The sequence below is a fragment of the Herpailurus yagouaroundi genome, unplaced genomic scaffold, assembly GCF_014898765.1.
Source record: "Herpailurus yagouaroundi ecotype Mexico unplaced genomic scaffold, PumYag 189, whole genome shotgun sequence".
Lineage (NCBI taxonomy): Eukaryota > Metazoa > Chordata > Mammalia > Carnivora > Felidae > Herpailurus > Herpailurus yagouaroundi.
This window is the reverse complement of record NW_024412420.1, coordinates 18,290,032-18,316,611: the sequence shown is the minus strand read 5'-3', so window position 1 is coordinate 18,316,611 and position 26,580 is coordinate 18,290,032. Positions and strand designations below refer to the sequence as shown.

The following is a 26,580-nucleotide window of genomic DNA, read 5'->3' as shown; positions in this document are numbered from 1 at the left end:
AACCCACCCCTCCCCAGAATCTGTTCTCCCCTTGCTTCCTTCTTGAAGGCGCTGGCCAGGCCTGGGTGTGGCAGGGCAGAAATGAAAGTTGTCCTGGCAACACACAGGGTTCGTCAACATTTCCATCCCAGCGGCTCAGAGGCCTGAGCCCTTCTCTTGCCCAATGTGGCCTGACAAGATGAGCCTTCCTGGAATGGAAGCTAGGTTGGGCTGGCCAGGTCTCCGCCCCTCCCCGGTGCACGGGGCGGCAGAACCACACAGGCTCGCTGGTGAGTTGACTAACTTCCCCCTCCACCACCCCAGCCTGACACTAGGCAGCCAACAAGGACGCCTGGAAGGGGTGATGGAAGTGAGAGCGAGTGTCTGGAGAAGGCTGGGTCTGAGTGTTCCGGTGTGTGAGCTCGTTTCAGAGCCCAATACTGCTGGCACCTTAGTGGCACCTTATCCCAGCTGACTCAGCTTTCTATTACGCAGGGGAGGGGCTCACCTCGGAGGGAAGGGACCACACAGGGGATGGGGCAAGAGGAGCAGCACACACAGATGCGCGGTGTGCACTAGGAAAGCCAGGCCACCAGCTCTGCTAAGGGCGGCTTCACTGCCCCCTCTGCCTCTTGGATTTTTTTTTTTTTTTTCCCAGGAGAAAACTTCCCTTGAGGGATACTTGTAAGTGCCCTTCCAGGAGGTCTGGGGGCAAAGGTGATGACTAACCTCCTGCCCAACCACTGGCTTCGAGACGTGGAGGTGGGTAGCGGGCTGTCAAGGTAAAGGAGACACAAGCCATCCAGACCCTCATCCAACCCAGCCCTCTGAACTCTGGGGAGGACAGGGAGGATACAGGGAGCCTGGGAAGAAACCCTGAAGGAGCCCCTCCAAAAGTCCCAGCCCTCCCTCCTCCAGAGGACACCCCAAGCTCCTCACGGCAATCGGGCATCTTAAGTTCTGGCTGAACCGGTGGTTCCTGAGCCCCCCTCCCAGCCCTGCATCCTCCTCTATAAAACCTTCAGAGGAGTCTGGACACAGAGAGCAGCATTCAGACATCCTGGAGGCCCTGGTAGTTCCCCAATACAGAGGTCGGCTGGCCTCCCAGGCTTGGGGCAAGGTGGGTCTAGGACCCCAGTCCCAAACCTCTCTGGGAAAAATGTGCTTTGATTCTCAGAGCAGCCCTAGTGAAATCAATCCTAGCCACTCCCATCTGACCTCACGAAAATTATTTAATCTCTTTGAGAAAAATACGAAGACATCAAAGAACACATTATGGAAACGACAAGGTGGGAAGGCTGAACCGATTCTAGCTGTTCTCAGCGGACACAGGGGTACTGGGAGTGGTTTCCAACTGCCACCTGCCTCCCTGAGACCCAGCGGCCTGAGTGTATATGAAATGGGACCTTCTCCCTGGGTCAGCCTGGGTGAGGGGCCCCCCTAGGTGCCAGACTCCCCGCCGGGGCAGCTGCCCTTCCGGTTCCACATCTCGTTCTCCTGCCGGAGCCGCTGGTTCTCTGTCCGGAGCCTCTCGACCTCAGCAGCCAGCTCCTCCACCTGGTGGCAGGGCTGCAGGCCGGTGCACCCCCGTAGCTGTTGCAGCCTCCTGGTCTCCTCCTCGGCCTGCGACAGCCGCCTCTCCAGATCCAGGTAGTCTCGAACCAGCTCCTGCTTGCTGCGGTCCTGCAGGCGCTCCGTATGGTAGCGCTCGTAGGCCTCGGAGAAATCCCTCTGCTGGAACTCACCGTGAGCCGGGCCTCGCCCGTCGCCTTCCCCTGCCTCGCTCTCCCCGCTGGAGCCTGGCTGGGAGGCCCCATGGGGCACTTCCAGGTTGGGCTCCTCAGGGTCTCGGTCATTCATCAGAAATTGGGTGGTGTTGTAGGGCGCCACGGGCTGGCCTTTGGCGAACATCTCCTCGCGGACCCGGGAGGCCCTCTGGCTCTGCCTCTCATCCCGCTGTTGCTTCTCGGCCCAGCTCAGCTCCAGGTAGGGCCGCCAGTGCCTTTTGCGCTTTGAAGGCCTCCTGCGGTGCTTCTTCCGGCCCAGCACAGCCTCCACTGAGCTGCCCCCTGGGCTCTGGGTCCGGGAAGCCCTACTGTTCCAGCCCAGGCCACTGCCAGCCCCAGTAGGGTCTTCCTCCTCCGAGTGGCTCTCTATCCGGGGTGTCAGGGGCAGGGAACTACCAGGGTCATGAGGCTCAGGGGGTGTCTGAGGGCTCCCAGGAGCACCAGGGGTCTAGACAGAGGACAAGGAAGAATAAATCACAGACAGCCTGTCCCTGGTGGTGGAACCCTTCCATAACCACTTGGCCTGAAGCCAACCTTCCCATAGCTGACTTGGGGTCACTCTCCAGCCTCTCACCCTCTGCAACTATTTGTTGGTTTGTGGGTTTTTACCTGTCTACTCTCTGCCCCCCCCCCCCCAGCCCTCCCCGAGCAAACTCATGAAAACAGCAGGAATTCTGTCCATATATTTCACTCTGTAATTTCAGTGCCTCCAACAGTACCTGTTCTGTGCCTCACAGAGCACAGTATTCACTAAATATTGTTTGAATGAAGTAGGAGAAAGAGAATAGAGGTCGGGGACTGGCTCCTGATGCATTTGCTTGATCAGTCATCTTCCTAGGAAGCTTGTCTTTCAGACAGAGTTGGCTTCGTGGGGAAGCAACCTGTGCAGTCTCTCAGAGCCTCTCACCCCCACTCTGTTCAGAAAGGCCCCATGCTTTGCTTAAAGCTCTGCTGTCCTTGTCTTGAACTTAACAATTTTTTAATAAAGAACCCTTTGCACTGGGCCCTACAAATTATGTAGTCGATCTTGCTTCCAGGTATTTGCATAGCGGACTCTTTAGAGCTTAGTGCCCTCTTCAGAGGGGTCACCCTGACCACCCTATCTAAAGATCTGCCCCCTCATCTTCCCTACCCATTGTCATGGGACCCAGTTAACATTCCATGTCGCATCTACCACATTACCATTTACCATCTGTCTTCTTCCTATAAGAATGTGTCTTGTCTGTCCAGTTCACCACTGTGTCCCCATGCATGGCCCAAGGTAAGTGCTCAATAAACATATGTTAAATAACATAAAGCCCATAAGAGGGGGGGGGGGTCCAAAAAACATAGGGACATGAGGCTCTCCTTTCTGTTGATCTAGGGCAAAGAAGACGGAGTGTATTTATTCCAGGCAGAAGTTGCTATCACTCTTTGACATGAGCGGCAGGAAAGAGGCCCTAACTAGGGAGAGGAAGGGTGAACCTCCAGTGTGTAGCCGACAGAATCCTAGAACTTATCTAAGAGGTGGAAAGGATTCTGTCAAGAGCGTGTGTACACAGCATGTGTTTATCTCTGTTGTGGTAAGGGTGGGAGTACTCAGGGTGGGGGGTGGGGAATGAATTGCTCTATGTTTGTGGTTTGGGGAATTCTAATAATAACTGCTGCCATTAGCGTGTTGCTCTATAATGTACACCACGGCTCAGAGACATCTGACATAGGTCCATACAAGCATAGCCTGTGCATCGGGGGATGTACGCAGCCCTGTGAGAGCTGGAGGTGCGCTGTGAGTGCTTTAGAGGCCCTGGAGTTCTCTTCTTCATCTGGGATGGAGTGTGTTACAGCGTCTACGCAGTACGTGTGTGTGTTGTTTGTCGTGTTGTATTGTTACTTCACCTGCAGGGAGATGGTAGATCAAGAACAGGCCTTATCTCCACCAGTGTCTTGAACCACCTGAGACGGAGTTTCTGCCCCACCCCAGACGAAGCAAGGCCCAGGCAAGGTGGTTTGCTTGTGTGTGCACAATCGTTCACTTGCCCCCAGCCCCCAATATGTGTCCCCCCTGATGATCCTTCCCCTCACCCAAACCATCCCTGCCCCTCAGCCCCACGTGCTGCCTCCCTCCTGAAGGCTTGTCCCTTTACCACCATTCCCACTACTGCAGATAAGCTGTGTGATCTGGGTGAGTCATATGCCCTCTCTGAACTTCTAACCCTGACCTACCATGAACTCCAAATTAAACAACTCCAGAAAACGCTGGAAGTGGCCAGCTAGGGTGGGTCAGAGGAACTGAGTTCCTTCCTCACCTACAGGGACTCAAAAACTCGGGGAGAATAGGCAAGGTGGGGGCAGCAAGAGAGAGTATGGGCAGAGCGGGTTTGGATTCCTGTTGCCAGATCAGAAGGTGATGTTTTCTGAGAGTCTGACACAATCTGTGTCTCCCTGTCTCCTGGATGATGTGTGCACCCCAACCCCCATCCTAAATTATGAACCAACTGCTCAAACTGTTTTCCCCATGTCAGGCTTCGTTCTCAGCCTTGACAGATTGCAAGGCAGAGTTCTGTTGTCAGAAGTCCCTAAATTTAATCTTGGGGTGCCTGGGTGGCTTAGTCGGTTAAGCGACCGACTCTTGATTTCGGCTCAGGTCATGATCTCACAGTTCGTGGGATTGAGCCCTGCGACAGTCTGTGTTAACAGCACAGAGCCTGCTTGGTATTCTCTCTCCCCCTCTCCCCTCCCCTCCCTCCCTCTCTGCCCCTCCCCTGCTTGTGCTTGTGCGCAAGCACGTGCTCGCTCACTCGCATGCACGCGCTCTCTCTCTCTCAAAAAACAAAAACAAAACAAACTTTAAACCTGGACCTTTTGTTTGCTACCTGCGTGATTCTAGAAAAGGTATTTCAGCTCTGAGAACCTTAGCTTCTTTGAAATGGAAGTAGTAATCCTACCTTGAAGGGCTCCTAGGATTTTATGAGATAGCACAGATTTGGCATCTGGCATATTGCCCACTGCACAGTAGGGACTCATTTAAAAATACTGGTTTTCCAAATCTGCCAACACATCTGAGACACGCTGGCGGGATCCATGGTAGGGCACTCAGGTGGTTGGGAAGGTGGGGCTTACCTTGGCCTCCTCCAGGGCTGCGGGTGATTCTGTATTACAGTTGGTCTGGTTCGTAGTAGCCACCTTCTTCTGTTCCAAATCTTTCAGCAGATGCCTTTAACTAATGACACCTGCCTTAAATAACAGAAAAACCAAGTCTTAAAGGAGAATTTTCAGGAAGACTGGCTACCCATGAATTTTTCCCCAAGGCAGCGGCAGCCATTTTGTAGCACCAGACCTGCACACTGTCGTTATCAAATGAAGGCCCTGAAGGCTGCCTCCACACCCTGGTTTTCACACCTCCAGCCAGCAAGAGGGCCAAATGGGGAATAAGGGACCATCTTCCCAGTCCTGTTCCTCAGACCCCAGGCCAGGGTTTACATCCTATACTGTTCTTCTAGAAGTCACTGAGGCCCAGGCTGGCAGTTAGGAAGCTCGCCCTGAGCTTCTCCCCCCCCACCCCCAAAACAACCAAAAGGGGGAAGGACGCTGTCCTGGGAGGCAAGGTACGGCAATGACCTGGAGAGGCCGACAGTCGAGTGGGTCAGTGGCTGTAACAAGAAAATATGTAGCAGGCTTTACAAGGGGGTCCTTTCCTCACTGTGTCCAGAGGCCCCAGTCTTGACAGCGGACCCCCTCCCCCTGCCTGCCCCCAGGCTGGACTCCAAAACCCAGCCCTGAGAAACACAGCTGTGGCCTGGGCCGAGCCTGGGGCTGAAGCCTTATCATCTTCTGGGCCTGGCCTGCCTCCCGGCTCCTTCCTCTCAGGACGGGAAACAGAGGAAAGGGGAAGAAGTCTTCACACTACATGCAGCTGGAAGGGAAGCCCAACTGGAATAAGGATGGATTCCTTGGAAAGGGGGAAGTGGTCCGAGAAAGGAGATTTTGCAAAGGCAGAACTGACCTATTTGCTGTCAAGGATTATGCACACGACTATATCTGTGTGTCTTTCTGTGCGACCGACCTCCTGTTTGTGCAGTTCCCAATGCCTCAGCCCTACCTCTTGCTGCAATTGCAGCAGCTCTGGTCAAGCCGCTCAGGCACTAAGGTTGGGGAAGTGGGGGGGGGGGGGCCAGCCTGGCAGCGCGGTGCCTATTGGGGATTGTAGTTTTTCCAGCTTTGGAACACGGATCAAGATCCTGTCACGTCTACAGTCAGACCGAGAACTCCAAAACCCATATACCCTTGCGCGAGTGGCCTCCCGCGCTAACCGATGCCTTCTTTGATTGGTCAAGTCGTCTGCCAATATTTCCACTTTCGTCAACGATTAGCTGTGCGGAAGCACAACGGGACCCGCCTTCCGAGCTCAATTAAAGAGTTCATTGATGGCGTTAATCTTTACGGGGCAGAAAATAGATCCGGCTGAGAGGGGCGGGGCTGTGGGTGCGGAGGGATCCTCGGCCCTAGAGGAAGGCGACGAGAAGGATCGGTGGCCGCCGCCGCCATTTTGGGCTGGGAGGAGGCAGCGGAGGGACTCGCTGCGCAGTGAGAGCACCCCGTGGGGGGTGGTCCGGGCGCGGGGAGAGGCCGGGCCGAGTGGGCTGCCTGAAGTGGTGGCGCCGGGAGACGGCGGGGAGTGGGACCGGGGACCGGGGGGGTGAAGGTTGGAGTCTCCCCGGCCGGGCCCGGTCCTCAAACCGTCCCGGCAGCCCCGCAGCCTCGCCTCTCGCAGAGGGCGGGGTTCTTGGGCAATTACCGCGTGTTCCCCGAGACCCCAGCTGGGGAGAGACCGGGTGAAACAAACGACTCCGCTCTGCTCTTCCCACGGGGGACGCAGGTCCAGAGGCCGAGTTCTGCCAACTTTCCCCACCCCCATGCGGCCTGGGTATGGTGGCGGGGCCCAGCGTTGCGGGACCCCCACTTCGAGGGGCGAGGTGGGGGCGTCGCCAGATTCCAAAGACTGGCGCCCCCGGGGAGGGCGGATGTCCCAGCTCTGGCCGTGCGTCCTCCTGGCGTGGCTGGCAGCTGGAGCCCCCGAGGGCGCAGAGCCGGGTGCACCCACCATCTTCCCCCATACACCAAGGCCATCTCGCGGCCCCGGCTTCGAGAAGGAAACAGTCTCTTCTTACAGTAGCAACCACCAATTCCTCCTGGAACTAGGTAGATAGAGGCACGTGGAAGGCTTTGCGAGCCCAATGCTTGGAAATCTCTGAGCGCTCTTGCCCTCAAGATTTCTAGCCAGCCCCGATTGTCGGAATGACCTGACCTTGCACGTCCCCAGCCAGTTTGGGAAACTCTAAAGATGTGCTGTTCACTTCTCTTGAAAGTTTACACCGAAAAAAGGTTGGGTTTTACCCTTTACGGGGTTGGGACACGCGCACACACACACACACACACACACACACACACACAAAACTGAGTGGCCACGGCTCAGGGAATAAAAGTGGAGTGGCCCATTTTGGATGCTTCAGGAACATCTGTTTGCGTTTTGAAATCCGAGCCATGAGTTTTAACCAAAACTTTTGGAGAAATGGCTGCCCTCCTAGAGGAAAGAACGAACTAATTCCAACATAATCTTTATAAGACTACAAATTCTTTCCAGTTTAAAGAACTTTTCTTCCACAAACTGAACAAAATGGGGAGTATTTTGCTACTGACACATTGTTACTAGGGAACCTCTATTTTGAATTTCCAAGGACACTAATTGAAAATCACCTCTGTGAATCCCAGATGCTACCCAGATAGAAATCGCAGTTTTGAGCAACTTCATATATGTAGCGTTTGAGGGGTGGGGAGAGACCTGCTTTGAAAAAAATAAATACTCAACCTTACATTGACAGTTATAGCAGCTTCTTAGGATTGAAGTTTGATGTGAAATTCTTTTCTTGAATTACAGATTAAACCATCTTGTTTCCTCCTGCTCGAGATCCAAGTTCAGAGAGCTTTGCATACAGCTCAGGGATATCTTAATAATTTTGTTGCTAAAATACCAGTTAGAAATTATGTGTAGCATGAGAGTGACTGGGTAGTGAACTTTACCTTTGAGGGTATCTTGTAATGAATCTCATTGCCAATTACACATGGTCACATCATTCCTAAGCCTTTGGCTTGAAAAGCAAGAACCTTGAAAGGTTTTTGATAACTGAAGCCCTCCCCCTCCTCCTATTAATCATCTTTTAAGTTGTAAATGACAGTTCCATAACTTTATATTCTCCCCCTGCTCCCCAGATGTTCTCAGAGAAAGTCTTACAACTGGATGGTGACAAGGTGATCACCATTGACTTAATTTCTTAATCCAAAATTTGAACCACTAAATGAAGTATCCTTGATTCATACTGTAGGTTGACTTGGCTTATGTCATGTTAATTTTACACTGTTCTTCAGATCAAGAGAAGATGGGTTAGGAAAAGCTGACATTAACTTGGTAGGAGTTAAGTTAAATAGTCATAGGAGCTGAATGGGGCTTTACAGATTATCTTTGTAGTGCTTCTGTCAAGAATTTAATGGAGGATCCCAGACTCTTGTGATTCATCCTCCATGGTGAAGTAATAGGGTTAAACCTTTGGATGCTACTAGGTAGACAGAATGGGCCAGGTGCAGAAATGTGTTACTCATTTAGAAAGATGAAAGGTTATCATCTTTAAGGTTGACCCGGAAGCTTTTCCATTCCTTGATAAGAAAAGTTGGGAATAAACCCAGTTTAATAATGCTCTCTTGGTTATCTTTTGAGCAAAACACAGGACTGGAAGTTAAGAACTCCAAGTTCTATTTCTGTGTGTGCTACCACTGACTTGATTGGCTTGGCCGGAGGCCAAATCCTGAAGATGAGGCCAAACTGGTCATTTTGTTGCTGAGTCCATTGTTCATCTAATGTTCAACCAGACCTTCAACTTCCTTCTCAGCTCTCCCCTTTCAGATGAGTTGTTTTGGGGTTTATGACAAAGGCTACAAACCCTATATGCTTCAGTTTCCTGATTTGAAAATATTATCTGTGCTGCCTCCCTCATAAATACCTTGAGTAACTACTCTTCAGTAGCTATGTAAACATTTACTTACTAAAACTTCATTATTTGGGAATCTAGAATTTCTGCTTCAGAAGTTATCTGGGGTATTTGGGAGGCCTGCCTTAAAGAAATGTGGCCCTGGTTGCCCTTGGCAGCACAAAGGGTGGCCATCCAGCTAGGCTGAATGAGGGTCAGTTTCTCAGGGTACCAAGCAGTTGTTACTAGGAAGACCTGGATATTTTACCCTGATGGCCAGCTCCTGGGGCCTGGTGGCTCTGTGAGCAGGATCCATGGATGAGTAGGATTGACTCTTGGAGCAGGTCCCCTTTGGCATGAAGCTGCTTGCTTCTGAGTGATTGGATTTCCACAATCATAATCAATTTTTTATTGTGTTTCGCTCTCACCCTCTTTCTCTTTGAATTTTCTCTTCTTAAATTGCTCAAATGTTTGTTGTTTTGTTAAGTACACTTTTAGAAATAACTAGAGAGGTAACCTCTTAGACATTCCTTTCCATCCTCTAGTTTGGTCTCCTGCCTTTGCCTAACAGTTGTACTGGAGTTATCCAGGTATGCGAACTTCTGTGTTGAATCAGGCTTCAGACTTCAAATTAACCTCCTTTTCTGACCCTCTGGAGGCTAGCACAAGTTCTTCTGAGAGCTCACAAGAGCAGTGATGCTGTCATTTTTTCAGATGCTTCTGCTTGGGGCACTCAAGTTCCCACATTTTCCTTCAGGAATATCCTTTTTGCTCACTGCAAACCCAGGGCTTTTTAACACTTCACACGAAGTCTGTGGATGTGTCAAATAGAATATGAAGGATGAGAGTTCAGTTTCCTTCCGAATTTTTGCTCTTCTTGAAAAAACTTTTAGGGGCGCCTGGGTGGCTCAGTCGGTTGAGCGACCAACTTCGGCTCAGGTCATGATCTCACGGTTTGTGAGTTCAAGCCCTGCATCGGGCTCTGTGCTGCCAGCTCAGAGCCTGGAGCCTGCTTCTGATTCTGTGTCTCCCTCTCTCTCTGACCCTCCCCCACTCATGCTCTGTCTCTCTCTGCCTCAGAAATAAATAAACATTAAAAAAAAATTTTTTTTTTAAAGAAAAAACTTTTAAGCTAAATATAACTGCTCTTGGTGCTACGTTGAGAGAGAGCACTTTTTCAAAAAACTTACCAACAGTTGCCTACAGCAGCTCACTCATTTGAAAGAATTTTGTTGGTGTGCAAAGGTTTATTAATAAACTACTAGGATTATTCTCTGCCCTTGACCTTGTTAACATCATTTGTCATAATTGAACCACCTCTGAGTAAAACCCAAGAAAAAGTTTATTCAGGAGGAATTGTGAGGGCTCAATTATTGATCTGTTTAAACTCAGCCTTTGTTTTTTTCAACAAGAAGTGGAATGAGGTTGTAAACTTTCCAGTATTCAAAGACCATTGGCTCAAATGGAACCTTTGCCACCTAGACTGTATATTCTGTCCCATTTGCAAAGTATGACGATTACCTTTTGGTCAGCCCACCCGACTGTTCAGGGCCTGAATTTGACATCTTCTTTCTTTTAAAAATTATTTTTCATTTCTAGCATCAACCATTTATACTTTGTGTGAGCAAGAATAGTAAAGTGGTATTTTATTCCAATGTTATCAAATTTGAAAAAATAATTTAAAAAACAAACCTCACAAACTCAAGTGTACTTAATACAAGTACTATCTCAGCTCTAGCTAACTTTGCTATCACAATGTTGTGAATATTTGTTGCCAGCTGTTCTGGGTGTAAGTGGCCAGGGAGAATTCTGTGGTGCATTACCTAATGTTTGATTAAATATAGCCAGCTCTTGATTTTCTGAAGGTAAACTATTTGCTTGTGGTTGTGGGATTTTTTGTTGTTGTTTTTTGGTTTTTGGTTTTTTTAATTTCTGTGGATTCCCTCTTTGATTTTTTTTCCCCTCTAACTTTTGAAGTGATTAGGGTCATATTTATTTACATTTTCCCAAAGGATTTTAATTTTACTCTAGATGAAGTGAAAATTAAAATACTGATCAAATGGGCAATTGCTCTGGTCTTAAAAAGAAACAAGGGGCTGGCTCAGTCAGTGGAGCATGTGACTCTTGATCTCGGGGTTGTGGGTTCGAGCCCCACACTGGGCATAGAGATTACTGGAAAAAAAAAAGGAAAGAAAGAAAGAAAAGAAATAATATCAATGTTAGCTTACTTTAGTATAACATGTTTTCATCCTTTAATCCTGATAGCAGTTTTGTAAAGTAGGCACAGGCCCATTTTGCTGATGAAGAATGAGACTCGGAGTTTAAGAGAGTTTTGTCGAGGGTTGCACTACCAGTATATGTTAAAGATATGACTAGGACCCTGGTTTTTTTACTCCTTTTAAGCTAGTGTAATTTTTATGTTTTCTTTCTTTAGAGATACCTGGTATATTTTTCTGAATTAAACCAATCTGAACCTCCCTGGTTTTCTCTCCCCAAAAAAATGATATCTAAAGGGCCCTGTCTCCTGAAGGCCACTTTGTATTATAGGCTAACCCCCCAAAAGTTTTCCTTAGAGGAGGATTAAGCTTTCCAGCCAGCTCTCTCAAAGTTGGGGAAGCACTTTGTCCTGGCTGGATACCCAGGCCCCCTATGAGAAAGGGAACAAACTGAAATTGCCAGTGTGTAAGCCTGGTCTTTTAAGCAGCTCAGTTAAAATGTTTGGAAGAGAGGACTTTAGTGAAAGGCTAGAGATCCTCAAATGACTTGAGGACCATTTGTCAGCACAGCCCCCTTTTATAATAAGTAATTCAGAGTCTTTTCTCTATCCTGAGAGCAGTATGCTAGTCAAGTGTTTCAGTGTAGAAAGTGTTGATAGAAAACTGAAATTTCCCGCAAACCTCATCACTCTAAGAACATAATGTAATACATTTTATAAAGTGCCTTGGAAGCAAAATTTGGAAAGTGGCATATCTCCAGGTAAATGAAAGTAATTTGTGAGTTACTTAAAACTGTGTATTTTTAAAGACTGGACTTAATTTGTCTCCTAAGAGTAAAACATAGTTGTTGTTTTTCTGACGGTAAATGTATTTACAGAGTCTTTCCAAGACAAATAGTAGGGGAAACAAGATCATTAAACTTAAATCCATTCATCTTCATAACAAGTTCTATAATCGGAGGTTATCACTGCTGCATCCTACAGTGCAGTCAAAATGAGGCTTCTCTGCACTATAAAGCCAGAGGGCAGTGTTGCTGCCTTTCCACCAAGCAGCCAGCCAGGTTTCTGGGACTACTGCATGACGTCATAGCAGAAGGAAAATTAAAAACACGAAGAAAACTATTTCAAAATAGACATTTAATGTAATTTTAGGCCAAAGGAAAAACTGATCATACATTGTCTTCAGTGGACCATCTGCCAGAATAGGGCCAGCTTAGTCCAGCTTTGAAGGCCCTGAGTCAGTTCTTGACCAGCATTAATTTCCCTTGATTCACTGATTTGTGAATGCTCATGCATCATAAGGTGCGTTTCACTCTTAGAAGTTCCTACCACCTCCACCATTCTATTTAGCTACAAAAGCAAGCTTTCCAGTGGGAGTTTGGCGGGGGGGGGGGGGTCCCCTTTTCCCTATAGAGGTTCTTAACCTTCAAGAAGTTTAACAATCTCCTGATTCTCTTGACTGTCTCCCCAGAATAATGTACATATGACACAAGTCTTCATAGAAACTCATGGGATTCATGTATCCCAAGACCCCCTATGGTTTCTAAGGCCCCACGTTAAGGAACCCCTGTGCTAATGATTTGAGCAATGCATCTGCTGTAGGAAAACACTGACACAGCCAGGTGGAGATGGGCTGGATTAACCATGATGACAGGAAGGAACAATCATAATTTCTTTTTTGTTGTTTTTAAGGAGCTGGAAGTTTACTGAATACACTGCAAGGGAATGGTGGCCAGGATAGCAAAAGAGAGATTGCCAGCAATCATCATTTCTTACTATTTTGATTTGGGGGCAGAAATTAATTCTGAGGGCCTCCTTGCATTTTCAAGAACAGAACTACTCCAGAACCTAAGCAGCTATTAGGAGATTGAGGATAGCGACTGCACAAGGAATGTGCAGGGTTCCCACTCGGCCCATAAGGACTTAATTTAGCTCCCCAACCAGAAGCTTTACATTTCATTTGCAGTGAGGGGGCATTTCTAATTTTGGCTTGACCCTCATGAAAAGGTGGACAGCTCCTGTTCCTTTTTTTAGTATAGGGAGCACCTAAGTATTAGATAATTAGGGTAAGTCCTTGGAATGCCCCAAACAGCCATTTCCTCTATAAGTCCAATATTCCCTACCTCTAAACATCTTAACAAAGAGCTGCCACACAAGTTTATTCAACCATTGCTTGCACTAAAAAAGCAAGGGGTTTACCAAGAGCCTCTTTAAGACATGCAGGAGCTTCTTCAAGCCGTATTGGGGAGGTGAAGGGATTACTAAAAACCTATTTGTAGGAATGAAATGAGACTGTCCTTTGTCTAACCTAACAAACTACCAAATTAGGTTGGCTGTTGAGAAGCAGAATTAAATTCTAAGCTTCTGACTGTAGCCACTTTCTGCTCCCCAAGCACCCACCACTGGATTATTTCTCCAGCATCAAAAAATTAAAACCAAGGCACTAAGCAAGCACACTTAAGTATTGAAGGTAATTAAATCTTTATATTTTGCCTGAACTGTATTTTGTAGCACACTAAAACCCATTCAAGGGAAAAATCAGCAAATTGAAAACTGTCCCATTAAAGATTTTTTTTCTGCAAACTGACTAATGATTTCTTTACCCCCCACACACAATGCCCTTAAAATAAGCCAGCACTATTTGAATTAGCTCTAGAAATCACACTGAAACTGTTACATTTACAAATATTAAATTTATTATAACTAGAATGAATTTAATGGTTCTCAGATTTGGCCACCTTATAGCTCCGTTTAAGGAGGGGATTTTTAACAGAAAAATGCATCATAACTTGGTCAAGTTACTTACACATTAAAAAAAAAAAAAACTAACTAAAAAGGAAACAAGAAAAGCAACCCTTCAGTTTCACATAATTAAAGAACAGGAAAAAAGCACTCAAGCTACATCATAGCTAAATTTACCAAACCAACCAAAGCCGGGGGGATTTTCTCTTCTGATTATGTGTCATAAAAAGGTCCGCTGTCGTATATACACATGTGTATAATGTTACATTCCATCACTGTAAAAAGTCCCCTTTGCCCCCTCCCCCCCAAAAGTTTCAGTCTAGTCTCCAAACTTGGACAGAGGCGCTCGCTCCTGCTGCCGGTGCAGTTCGTTCTCCGACAGCAGCTGGAGGTTCTCGGCACGCAGCCGGTCCAGCTCCAGCTCCAACTCCCGCACACGCGCGTCGTCGCCTCCCAGCCGCTTGCTTTCCAGCCGCAGCCGGTTATTCTCGTCCTCCATGCGCGAGAGGCACTTCTCCAGCTCCAGGTACTCCTTGATGAGCTCCTGCTTGCTCATGTTCTGCAGACTCTCCGCGTGGTACCGCTCGTACGTCTCCGAGAAGTCCCGCTGCAGAAACTCGCTGCCATCTCCTCCCATCCCGTCGCTTCCCCCATCCTCCTCGCCCGCTTCTTCCATGAAGTCCTCATCGCTGGTGTCGTCGGATTTGGCAGCGGCCCGCTTGGGATAGAGACCGGTTTTGAGATCCGGCTCCTCCTGGTCGTGATCATCCATGAGAAACTGCGTGGTGTTATAGGGTGCGACAGGCTGGCCCTTGGCGAACATCTCAGCTCGAATCCTTGAGGCTCGCAGGCTCTGTTTCTCGTCGAACTTTTTCTTCTCCTCCCAGGTCAGCTTGTAGTACGGTTTCCAATGCCGCTTCTTCTTGGAGGGGCGTCTCCTATGTTTTTTCTTGCCCAGTTGCCTCTGCTGCTGTCCCCACGCCTCCTCGCACCCTGCAGCAGGAGCCCCCAACTTGTTGGCCTCGGAGTCGTGACATGGCTGTGCGAGCGGCTCGGCCTCGGGCCTCGGTTCTCCCCCGGCTGCCGGCAGGGGGGCTCCGCCAGCGGACAAATCATCCCTATTCTGGCCCTTCTCGCTTGCCTCCGGGCAGTTAGCTTCTGGACGGACCGGGGTCTGCAGGGGAGGCGGCTGGGGCTCCAAGCTCCCTTCCCCCTCCTGCCCCGGACGGCCACCCGACTGGGGGGACGCTCTCGATTGCCACCTACTGTCCTCCTCGGGCACCCGCTCCTCCGCGCCTGGGGGGCGATCGGGGTTCCGCTCTTCAAGAACAGCAACAGCACCTGTACAGTTGCTAGTTTGAGGCTGGTGCTGGTATTCTGACAAGAGTGGCTCGGCCATGGCTAATAGAGTCCTCTTCTCGAAGTTTGAAAAATTTTGGCTGTAAGTCCTTAAGGAAAAAAGAGGCTTTTCTTTTCTTTTAAAAAACGTCCAGCAGAGTCCTCTTCGGTCTGTAATTCCTGCAGTGACGCCTTTAGCCAGTCCTTCTGTCAACAAACTCCAATTGCAACTTGGGAGAGCTCAAGTCAATAAAGGGTTAAGTGCCCACAACGCGGCCAGCTAAGCGGGTCCGGGGGGGGGTGCAGCAGCAGTAACAGTACGTAATGTGCAAAGGGGGTGGACCTCAAACCTCCCCGCAGAGCGCCCCCACGATCGAGGAGTTGGTGGCCAAGGAGATGAGGTTAAGTCCAACGGGTTAAACCCAGCCCCGAAGGGGTTAAAACTACCCGATGACGCTGCCTCCGAGGGGCCGAATCCACAAAGGGTTAAATCCCCTGCCGCAGAGCCCACAAGGGGTTAAAGTCCCAGAGCCACCTCCTCCCACTTCCACGGGTGTCGCTCCAACCCGAGCTCCCAGTTCCCTAGGCCCGGCCGGAGCCTCAGCCGAGGACAGACAAACTCATCTCCCCTTTGGCTCGATGCTCGGTTCAGCTCAGATCTCCACCGCCTCCTCCTCTTTTCCTCCCTCCCTCCTCCCCCTTCCGACAGCAACTCTTCCGCCTCCTCCCCCGACTCCCCCTCCCAACCTGCCTCTCCACCTGCCAACTTCCAACTGCTGCCTCCCAGCCCTCTGCGCCCCTTTTATATAGAAGCCTGGCCGCCCCTCCCATGCGCATGCGTAACGGAGTCCCCATCTCAGGAAGCTGGGAGTCGTAGTTCTCATCCTTCAGGCCCGCCGTCCTCGCGCGCCGTGCGACGTAGCCAATCCCAGAACGCGTAGGGGGCGATTTCCAGGCCGCCTCCTTCTATCGCACATCCCTCGCTAGAGAAACGTGAGTGACCATTGGTCAGGAGTCACAAGTCTCGCCAAAGAAGGAAAGCCAATCACAGAGAAGATGGGGCGGGCTTTGGACCATACCATTCTGCTTCAGCAATACGAGAAGATTCGATAGCCTCTGAAGGCCTACACAGAATATTTTTATGAAAAGGTGAGTTTTAGAGGCTATTATCATATTCTGTCCTCAGCGGAAGGGTTCTGAAGGTCATAAACATTTGTTAGTTAAAGCAAAAATGGTATATTCCTAAAAAGTAGTCCCTAACGTGTAAAAGAGGATTAAATTCTATAAAGAGAGATATTGGCCTACAACTAATAACTCTTGATTCTTAAGATTACAGGAATGGCTTCAAGGTGCGTGTGGTTAGTCCTGGGACTGACATTTGCGGAAGGATACTGTGAACACATTGTAAAAAAAACGAAAAGCGTATGAAGAAGTAAACAAATGAAGAATAAAAAGTGCCGTCTTAAAGGGACAGCGTGACTGCATTAGTGCAGCAACCTCGGACTAGGCCTCGGAGGATGAGAAGGCAGGTTCGAGTCCCGGGTGACTTCCACCCTGGGACTGGTTTTGGGCCGCTTAGCGAAAGTGGCCGAGTCCCAGTCCAGGTCTGGTCTTTCGGGGCCCCCGCCGTCAAGGACCAATGCAAAATGGTGGGCCGTGACCGAGCCTCTCTTCTGGGCGGGGATCCGGGAAGCGCGGGGAGTGCATCCAAGGCTCCGGGGAGATCCCGGGGCGGGAAGGCCTAGCCCCCCGGGCCTCAGCCTTGGCTTCTGTCAAACAAAAATGGCCTCCTGGGGCCGACTTGATCTCTTCACTTCCGAGCCGACCGGGAACATATCCTGAGGCCTGACAAGGCAATCGGGCCAGTTGGTGGACCTCGATTGCGGGGGAGGGATAGAGCTCAAAATTAATCCTGAGTTTAAATAATCAACCCTGGCTACCCGAGAGAGAAGAGGTACCATCCACAGAGGCCCTTCCTTATCAGTGGGCGCTGGGCAGCACTGGGAGGAAACAGAGCCGGAGTCTTCCCCAAGGAGGAGGTCTTGCCCGGAAATGGGGACAGGGGGATTCTGGCCCAGGACTGGGGTAGATTCATGGGGGAGGGAGGGTGACACAGTCTCGAGAAAATTCTCCAGATTCCAGGCTCCGGCCCAGAGGACAGGGCCCTGGAGTAGCCCAAACTCGCCACTCTAATCGTTTATCGTTTAGGCCTAAAATGTCAGCGTAATCACAGCATCTCCCTCTTGACACACACCCAGTGACCTATTCTTATTATTTCTTCCTTAATAGCAGTGTCTTTCGTTCGACATATAACATTGTTTTTGCACACAGAACCACTTGACCCCACCACAGACCAATGAGTTAGGGTAGGGATGACTGTCTCCGTTTTAGAGGTAAGAAGTCTCTACGACTCAGAGAAATGAAGTGACTTGTCCAAGGTTACATGACAACTAAGGGGCACTTCTTGCTAGAACGAAGGTCTCTGTGACCCCCATTTTCCATTTCCATTTCCAACAGCTTCAGTCTAAGGCCCTCATTTCTTCATTTAGCAAACACTTGTTAGGAGAAACTATGATGAATGAAATGTCATCTCTGCTGCTCATGGACAGTGTAGAGAAACCATTAAACTACAGTGAGCCAAAATGGCAAGTGAAGAAAATCCTGGTAGGATCTTTTGAGCCAAGCTGCTCAGGAGTTGGGAATTATGGACAAGATGCGTGGGGGAGGTGTCTTCTTGGCTTTCTCTGAACGATGAAGCGTTTTTGGGCCTAGTAGCGTGAAGAAGAACATTTTATAAAGAGCAAGCATCGCGTCCGAAGAAAGGACTTGTCTGGGAACTCAGTGGTTCCGTGGGGAGGTGGTGATGGGTATGCCCCAAGGGACAGGCAAGCAAGACTGCCTCTGGGGCACAACCAAATGTTTTGAAATTGCCCACACAAGCCCCTGAGCTTCCAAGAATTCAGGTGCATCTGAAAAGCAGGGCCTTCTTTGTGCTCCTTAATCAGGCCTGCAGGGCTCCCTGTAAGCAAGAGCTGCCCCCCACACTGAGAGCTCCCTGAGAAAAGGGGTTTTGCAGAGAACTTGAATGGGAGTCAGAGACCTTTGTATTGTTAAAATTTCAGACTCCAGAGGACTCCTGGGTACTCTCATTCAGGGGGATTGAAAGGTATAGCTGAGCCCAGCCAGCCTCAGTTTACTGGGCAGGGCTCATTTGTCATATGTGGGGAGGGGTGGGCAGATGGATAGGTTGTGGGATTCTAGAATTCTGTCAAACAAGAGGCCAGGCACATTGATGTTAACGGAGTTTTAACCCATCGCCAACCACTTTACATGTCTTGGTCATTTAAACTCTAGGACTGCCTTATGATGAAGAGATCTTCATCCTTATTTTACAAAGAAGGCAGCCCAGGTTCAGAGCAGTTAAGAATCTTGCCCAAGTCACACAGCTAGTTGTGTGCCCGTGCCTGCATCCCCAGCACCACTTTGCTCCTTCTCCCGCTACCCTGCTGTTGTCCATCCTTCACACAAGGGTTTATTCAACCTCTGCTTGCGAAACTGGACTGGACCGCAGAGCAGCAGGGCCCGTGTGTCTGTTTTGAGGGACACCCTCCCCACCTTGGAAGAAAGACTGACAGTCAAAGAGTGACTGAGGCTACCAGTGGGTCGAATGATACCCAACCTTGGGCAGTGGTCAAGGCCAGGGGCTGATAGAGGGAACCTAGGAATTTAAGGGTCTCCAAGAAGGAGACTTCAGAACTACCTCTTCCTCACCCAGGGTAGGAAGGTCCTGGGGCCCAGGCGGTGGCAACTGTGGCCCTCTGCAGATGGGGACCCTGGCCAGTGGCCTGTCAGGGGCCAACACTAGGAGGCGCTCGGGGTGGCGGATTCGCCACCGAATACAGGCCACTGCTAGAGCCAGGGCGGCCCCACGGGGTGGGGGCGGGGGCGACAGGGCTGTCGGAGACCAGAAGGAGGCCAAGGCCGCCCGGCGATGAGAAAAATAAGTTCGGGGCCCGAGCAGCGGGCGTCACCCGGAGCTCTGTGCCCACGCGGGCGCTCTGCCCACCCCGACGGGGGCTCCCAACGAGCGGCCCCGCCCCCACTCCTCAGGGTGGGGCGGGGACTAGGCTCCCGCTGGGTCTTGGCCTTCCAGAAAGTTCCCTGGGAAAGCCCGAGCGCGGAGGTCACGGGCGGGGACACCGGGAACGAGCAGCTAAGGAGGGGGAAGCGGGCGGTGGGCACTTCCGGGGCCGGGGACCCGAAGCCCCTTCCCTGCGGCCCGCTCACAGGGCAGCGAGCAGCCGCCCTCCGGTCCCGGAGCCGGCTTCCTCTCCACCCACCACCCCCCAGCTCGCCAGACGCCCCCCTCCGACGGGGCGGGAGGGGGGGGGAAGGTCGCGACATGGCCCCACCCCCCGGCTGTGGCGGCGGTAGGCGCCGCTCCCCTCCCTCGGCCGCCCCGCCCCCTTCGGGCCCAGGGCCCCAGTGCTCCCCTCTCCTGCCCCGGGAGGAGGGAAAGCCACCGGCCTCTCGGGACCGTCCTCGGGGGTACTGGGGGTGGGGCAGGGAAGACTTGTGCCTTGCGCGCCCGGACCCGGCTTCCCGCCTCACTCCGTGGGGACCCAGAAGGCAGAAGATCAAGGTCTTATTTTATTTAGTGAAACATTTGTGAGTCTTCCGTGAAGACGTCCTGAGTGTGTAAGTGCAGGGGGAGGGAGACCAGCAAAACGGAGCTCACTCCCCTGCCCCCAACTCGGCCGGGCCTCCTGGCCTTCCTCCCGCAGCCTCTCAGCCAATCATTCTTCCAGGCCCCGGCCCAAGTCCCAACTTGCCCAAGAGCTGGGCCTCCAAGGGGAGAGACTGGGGTGGGAGAAGAGTCAGGTGACCCAGAGGGTGGGGAGGGCGGAGGCTGAGACCCGGCAGCCCCGCCCCCGAGTCACGGCCAACTCAGAACCCGGGACGTGCACCACCACTGCACCCTCACCAGGGAGCCTGGGTGTTTGGGCGGGAGAGGAGAAGGTGTCCATGTGAAGCCGCGGGGAAGGATGGGCTCTTAAATGGCCCCCCGATAAGGGAGCGGTGCAGAGGCAAACACTGAATGGTGGGAACACAGAGTTAATGCTGTTCTCCTAAACCCTAGGAAGGCTCAGGGCACAGCAGGACAGGGGGCTCATAGCCACCTCAGTTGGCTACAGAGACCCCTCCACTGAGAGTCACCTCTTCTGGGTCCGAAACTGTCGGAAGAGCCATTGGACGATGAAGGGCCACAGGAGGAAGAAGAGCAGCGTGGGACCCGAGAGCCTGAGGGGCCATGGCCGGGCACCGGGCGGGGTCCTCTGCTGCCGAGAGGGAGGGAGTCAGGGGCCGGCCCAGGCTTCGGCACAGACCGGGCAATTCCTTAGGAACCTGCTTCCCGAGCTAAGTGGGAGTTGTGCCTCCCTAAGATCACAAGAACTGAGATAGGGAAGGCCCTACCCCTGAATCTGCACCACTAGAAAGGAAAGGCTCCTGGGGTTCCCAGTGTGTCCCTGACAGCTGACCTCCAGTGCCCTACCGCATCCTCCTCTGAGGGCAATCCCAGGTGCCAAGGGGCCTGTAGGGGCTGCGCAGTGGAGAGAATGGCTTCTAGGCTGTTTCTACTGGGCCACAAAGCAGTGGCCCCGTTGGTGTGGCCTGAACACCCAATATTATAAAGGATGTGCCATATATTTCAAATGGTGCTCAGAGTTTAGCTTCTAAATCTCATTCTCTGCTAAAAGGAGCCAGGGCTCCTTGGAGAAGTGGCGAATTCCAGGTCCTGAGCAGGGAAGGCAGAGGTGAATGTGGGACATTTTGTACCAGAAAACAAGGAAACTTTTAAAGATTAATGAGGTCATGTTATAAGAACATAGGACCCCGCTTGAAAGGGTCTCCATTGACCAAAATTGTGCCAGTCTAAGCATCACAAAGAATAATTTCAGTTGATTGAGAGACTGAATCTTTAAAATCCATTAGTCCATAATGATACTCAAAGAGAAAGTTGGAAATTTGTCACTGTTGAGGTGGCTGTTCAATCAACTCCTTACTTTAAGATAGGTAATTAAACAGAATGAATTAAGCACTCATTCTGCCTTTCCATAAGGCGCTGTACTTCAGGGAAATCCTAGATGAAACTCTACAGTAAAGTGTCACCCTAATAAATGTTAAAAGAATAAGAGAATTTAAAAGTCAATGTTTCTTTTTTCCAAATAAATTATTGATCCAGGCAGGGCTTATCCATTAATTGTCAAAAATCACGTGGCAAATGGGGTCACGGGGAGCAGGACATGCCCTGGCTGGCAAGAGGAAAACACGACTTAACAGTAGTGAGATCAGACCGGCACTCCTCCTTCATCCACGCCAGTGGTCTGTGCTAGAATCATTAACTGTGGGACATCCAGATATGTGTCCCCTGATGTGCAGAACATCACATGTGACATAATCTGGTCATGTAAACGAGCCAGGAGGATGTAATCAGAGAGACCTGAAGGGAACTTTCTCCTGGACCACTGGCCCAGTCTCAGTAAGCCAGTAGCAAGGAGAAAGCACCGGTCTAGATTAAAGGAGTCTTAAAGGACGGAGAAGCCACACGCAGCACATGTGCCTGGACTGGACAGACAGAGCAGCTGGAAAAGGCAATTTCGGGACAGCTGGGGAGATTTCGATTTGGATTGGGGATGTGACGATACGAAGTGTGTGCTAAAATATTGTCCTCTCGGGCTAGGTAGTGGAATGTTCTTATTTTTAGAGATGGAAAACCAGCTATTTCAGGGTGGAAATCACAATCTTCAGCATATAAAATGAGTTAGAAGTAAAATAAATAAATAAAGCCTTGCGGGGGTGGGCGTTGAAAGATGGGTCTGAGGAAATTCCTGCCACCCTGGCTGACACCCACTGTGTCAAGGGGACTCAGGGTCACCCAGGTGATCCCCCATGTCCAGCAATTTAGCCGTTTCCTGCCCCCACCACCCCAGGCTTCTCAAGAACAGACCTACTCCGTCAATGGGGAGTCCCAGCTTTGGAGGGAGACAGACCTGAGGCTGCTCTCAGCTCCGTCACTGGATGTGAATAATAATAATAGTAATTGGAGAAGTGCGGTGGACATTGCCTCATCTAAGCCTCACAGCAGCTCTGTGAGGTTCCTCTGGGCTGTGTGCCCTCAGGTGAATTACCCAGCCTCTCAGACACTTGGTTTCCTCTTCTGGAAAAGGGAAATGAAAAGCAAAACTAGTTCCTAGGGCTGTGCGGATTAAATGAGAGAATGAAGTGCGCGTTTGTCTGGCACTCAGTTGGGGCTCAGAGACTGGTGGCAGCGACTGATGCTGCAGGAGCTCAGGAGCAGAGGTGTGAGGGCCAAGCAGATCTAGGAGTAGAGGGGAGGGAGGGAGGGGCACGAGGGCTGAGTCATTTGGGAGCAAACCCTAAATCTGGCAACAGGGCCCCCCCCCCCCCAGCCCCAGTGCAAAGAGCAGGCACGTCCTGGCCTTCCAAACTGTTGGAATTAGTGCTCATGTTCAGTTTCTATTCCGGCAAGAGCAGGAAAGGAGGGCCTCCCCCATTCTCCCTTCCAGGGTGGAAGCACTTCAGTCCCCCCGACTGCCCTGCCTGCAACGAGAACCACACCACTCTGAAGAAGGCAGAGGTGTGGGCAGGTGGGGAGTTAGGGCGAAAGACAGAAGTGGCTCCACGAGGAGCCCAGAACAGAGAGCCTTGGAGTTCTGTCTCTATCTTGCCCTGGGCCCTGGGGGCAGCTCACCTGCTCGACGACGCTGGGCAGGCTCTCCAGGTTCTGCAGTCTACCCTGGACATCCCGCATGCTCTCCTGCAGCGCCCGAACTGTCCCCACCAGCCACGTGTCCAATTCCTGGGGCCCCAGCGGGCTGCCCTCTGCAGAGCACAGGCACACAGGGAAGGGGACTCAGGAGGCAACTCAGCTAGGGACAGGGTGGTGGCAGGCTGGGGCAGGTCTGGGCAAAAGTAATAGTAGATAGAGGGCGATCCCTGGTACCAACTGTGATTTCTATAAAATCCATCCATGTGGCTGAGTAATGGGCTGCCAGGGCTTTGAATCCCAGCACCGCCACTCAGCTGTGTGACTTTGGCCAAGTCAGAAGCTTCTCTGAGCCTCATTTTTGTCTCCTGAAAGTTAGGGGGAAGTGTCATTGCCTTCACAGGGCTGCTTACTCAGAGGAATAAAGGAGATAATATTTATGAAAGTGCCCTTAAGGGACACGGCACGTACGGAAATCCTAGAAGGGGATTGGACCGAAATCATTGTCCTTTGACAGTCCCCAATGGGAGGCCTACAAAGATGGGGCCGGGCAGGGACTTTGCCCATCCAGGCTGGTGTCTGGCTGTCTGGCAAGTGCCCGGTGCTGGACTTTCACCTCTGCCCCAAGAGGGCAGTCAGGGGAAAGCCTGGGGGCACCAGAATCACAGGGAATGGCGGAAGCGGGTGAAGGGTCAGACGAGGGCTCACCTTTCTCTGCGGGGAGCGGGGAGCTGTTTCTGGTGTCAGGCTCTCCTCCAGGGGCTCCCTTCTGCTCTGTCCAGACCTGCTGAGAGGAGTCACAAGATCCAAGGGTGGGAGTAGGGCAGCCAGGGCACAGTGGGGTGGGGAAGGCAGGGAATGAGGGGTAGTCTCACCAGCTCAGGTTCCAGCTGCTCCAGGGAATCACAGAAAACCTCGGAGTCCAGGTCCCTAGGTGGCTGGGACTCTGGGGAGGGGATAGGTGACACTGGTGACAAGACGGGGGCTATGGAAAAAGGCGAGGGGGTGTTCAAGGAGTAAAGGCACCTGCTCTGGGAACACGAGAGATACTGCCATGGGAGGCATAGATGGGTCCCAGAAGTGAGGTCCTGGAACCAGAGTCTCAGAACCTGCCCCCTGGCCTTTGCAAGCACAGGAGGTCTCAGTGTCTGTGGGCATGAATGAGGTGTGCCATCCAGCCTTCTCCCCTTACCCACCCCACTGGAAGCTCCCCACCCACCCTCTGGCTTTGGCTGTCTGTCCCTCCCCCCAGGCACTGACCTGGATTTGGGAGTGCTGGTTCCCTGGGGGGGCAGGGAAGCTCTGGGGCAGCCCTGGCGTCTCCATTCAGTGCCTGCTCTTTCCAACCTGCTGAGACACGGCACCCAGAGGTGGGGCTGGGAAGAGGCTGGAGCTTCCCAGTGAGATCAGCCCCTGCTCCTCATGAGCCATGGGCTCTGCCTGAGACCCACTCCATCAGGGGCGCTGGTTGGAGTGTCTACAGGGACATCACCTGGAGCCCTCTACCCCCAAATCCCCCTCCACCTGAGCAGCCCCCTCCTCCTGGACCTAAGAAAGTTCACTCAGCACTTGTGGAGCTCCCAACCTGGGGGCCTGACCTGTGACCCTTCTCAGGAAGGTTTCCGGGGGCCTCGGCATATCAGGGATCACCTGGTACAGGGGCTCGAAGTAAGCAAACATGTCCTCTGCCACCTCGCCCAGGGGCACTGTGTCGATCACCTGTGGGGCAGGGTGTCTATTGGAGAGGGGCCTGCCCCTCCTTCCACTGTCCTCCTATCCCACTTGAACTGGGTCCTCTCCATCCTGTGCCCAGTCAGGGACCAGAGACAAGCAGGGTTAGAGAGATGGCATGTAGGTAGTAATTCCCACAGGGGTGTCAATGTGCAGGAAACCTAATGGGGGTCAGCCCTGGAAGGGTAGAAGATAGGCCACCTAGCTGGGACCCTGGGGACAGAAAGAAGTCTGCAGCCTCTCCCTACCTTCTGTGCCACCAGCTTCATCTCAGTGATGTAGGCAGACATGGCCTCCTCCCTGCTCATCTTGCCCAGGCTGTTCCAAGCATCCCTGGGGGGCAGAGCGCTGTGAGAGGCTGGTTGACAGCTGAGGCTTGTTTGCCCGGTGGGTAGGGGGCTCACCACTTATATCGTCCTATTGGGTCCCAGAACCCAGGCCGGGGGACGAGGCAGGGCCCCATGGTAGCTTGCTTGTAGTAGCTATAGAATCTCAGCATCTCTTCGTAGGAGGGGCGGTAAGAGCCTGGGCAGGGGGTGGGGAAGTGGAAGGCAGAGCATCACCCCCAGCTCCAAGAGAGTGGAAGTGGGGGGAGAACCACCCACCCTTGGAATGGACAGAGATGGTGAGGGGTCCCACTCAGCTGGACTGGGACAGGAGGCAGAGGAGATCCCCAGGGCAGCCCAGGCAGGGACTTATCGGCAAAAACTGCAAGGATCAGAGCCTCCTGGGAAACCCCAGGCAAACCCCAATCTTCTTGACCCCCAAGTGCAGGTCCCAGCGCCCTCACCATTCTTAGGCAGGTTCTGAATGACACTGACTGCGGCCTGGAACTGTTTCTGGCAGTCCTGTTCTGGGCTTTCATTCTCGGTACCCATGCCGCGCGCCTCTGAACCTTGGGGACCTACTTTTGAGCGACTCTACAAGAACAAGCTTCCGTATGAGCAGACCTCCACGGTCCACCCTGGCACACACCTCTGTAAGCCACTGGTCCACTTTCCAGAGGGGAAAACTAAGCTCTACACCCGAGTCAGGTGCCCCGGGAGGTCAGAAGCTGCAGCTGAGACTCCTTTTCCTACCCCAGGGCAGCACAGGTGGGGGCCAAGGCGGGCGGATAGGACCTCGGTGGGTGGGTGGAGGCAGGTGCCAAGAGCCGCTGTCCCTCTCTAGACGCACATTTCCAACTCCTAGACCGGAGAATGGGCAAGCCAAGAGGAGTCAGGGCGGGGCCAACACTCTCCCACCTTGGTCCTCCACTCCTTCTGCCCTGGGGTCCCCCACCCCAGCCGCCCGGCCATCCGGCACTCACCCTGCAGCGCCTAATACGCGGACTAAGGTCCCAGTCTCGCCACTAGCCGCAGGCTTCCGACTGACCTCCGGGCCCAATCTGACCGGGATGTGGACGCAGGGGGGAAATTTAGGCCAGTGAGAGGGCTCGTTTCAGCTTCTGCTTCTATACCTCAACCACTCAGCATGGCCCTTTCAAGGTTATGCAAATAGTTTAGCTGTGGCTCTCCCAATCAGTAGAGGCGAATCCGCCAGCCTGCTCCCCAACCTTGGAGGACCAGAGGCGGGAGGCAGCGCCCCCTGGTGGACCTAGTAAAATAGCGCGGAGTCCTCGCGCCCCCTGGTGGAAACCTGCGTCTGTCCTCCGAACCCAGGTCCTGCAAATCTGAGCAACCCAATTCAGCTCCTTAGATCCGCCCTCCCCTCCCCGCCCCGCCAGGCTCTGGGGATAAAAAAAAAAAAAAAAAAAAAAAGGAGTTATGTCCTGGAGGAAGAGCGGGTTCTGGAGGGGTTCTGGAGGAGGGACATTGGAGCTGGGTTTTGGAACACGTAATTGTAAACCAGGAGAAGAATGAGAAAGGTGTTTCCTGAAGGAAGGAATTGCAGGATCAAAAGTACAGAAAGAATATCCAGAAAGGGGTGGGTATCCAAACCAGTATGCCAGATCTCTGGGTCAAGGATATCTGAGAATGGGCTAGAGCAAGTAGGTGGCAA

The 26,580-nt window shown here is 51.9% G+C and overlaps 3 protein-coding genes across 14 annotated transcripts; all 3 read right to left on the bottom strand.

The window, feature by feature from the left end:
• Positions 1–1,193: 1,193 nt before the first annotated feature.
• On the bottom strand, positions 1,194–6,849 carry HEXIM2 (HEXIM P-TEFb complex subunit 2). Its single transcript, XM_040497900.1, is given in 3 exon segments — positions 1,194–2,214; positions 4,866–4,979; positions 6,655–6,849. Coding segments are annotated over 3 exon segments (1,104 nt in total). The 3' UTR covers positions 1,194–1,419.
• A 6,592-nt stretch (positions 6,850–13,441) lies between these two features.
• HEXIM1 (HEXIM P-TEFb complex subunit 1) lies at positions 13,442–15,779 on the bottom strand. The gene has a single exon (XM_040497842.1). It carries the CDS (start codon positions 15,118–15,120, stop codon positions 14,041–14,043), a length of 1,080 nt encoding a protein of 359 aa, XP_040353776.1. The 5' UTR covers positions 15,121–15,779; the 3' UTR covers positions 13,442–14,040.
• A 1,945-nt stretch (positions 15,780–17,724) lies between these two features.
• ACBD4 (acyl-CoA binding domain containing 4) lies at positions 17,725–26,020 on the bottom strand. 12 transcript variants are annotated; one of them, XM_040497854.1, is made up of 10 exons: positions 25,889–26,020; positions 25,370–25,766; positions 24,984–25,104; positions 24,828–24,912; positions 24,447–24,567; positions 24,109–24,198; positions 23,724–23,833; positions 23,557–23,635; positions 22,834–22,964; positions 17,725–17,827 (listed from the first exon to the last, which is right to left on the bottom strand). In XM_040497854.1, exons 2-10 carry the CDS (start codon positions 25,455–25,457, stop codon positions 17,762–17,764), a joined length of 891 nt encoding a protein of 296 aa, XP_040353788.1. In that variant the 5' UTR covers positions 25,458–25,766; positions 25,889–26,020; the 3' UTR covers positions 17,725–17,761. The 12 variants fall into 12 exon arrangements, with proteins under 12 accessions (XP_040353788.1, XP_040353777.1, XP_040353779.1 ...); XM_040497843.1 differs by lacking the exon at positions 17,725–17,827 and adding an exon at positions 19,689–20,398; XM_040497845.1 differs by lacking the exon at positions 17,725–17,827 and adding an exon at positions 19,689–20,395.
• Positions 26,021–26,580: the final 560 nt, after the last annotated feature.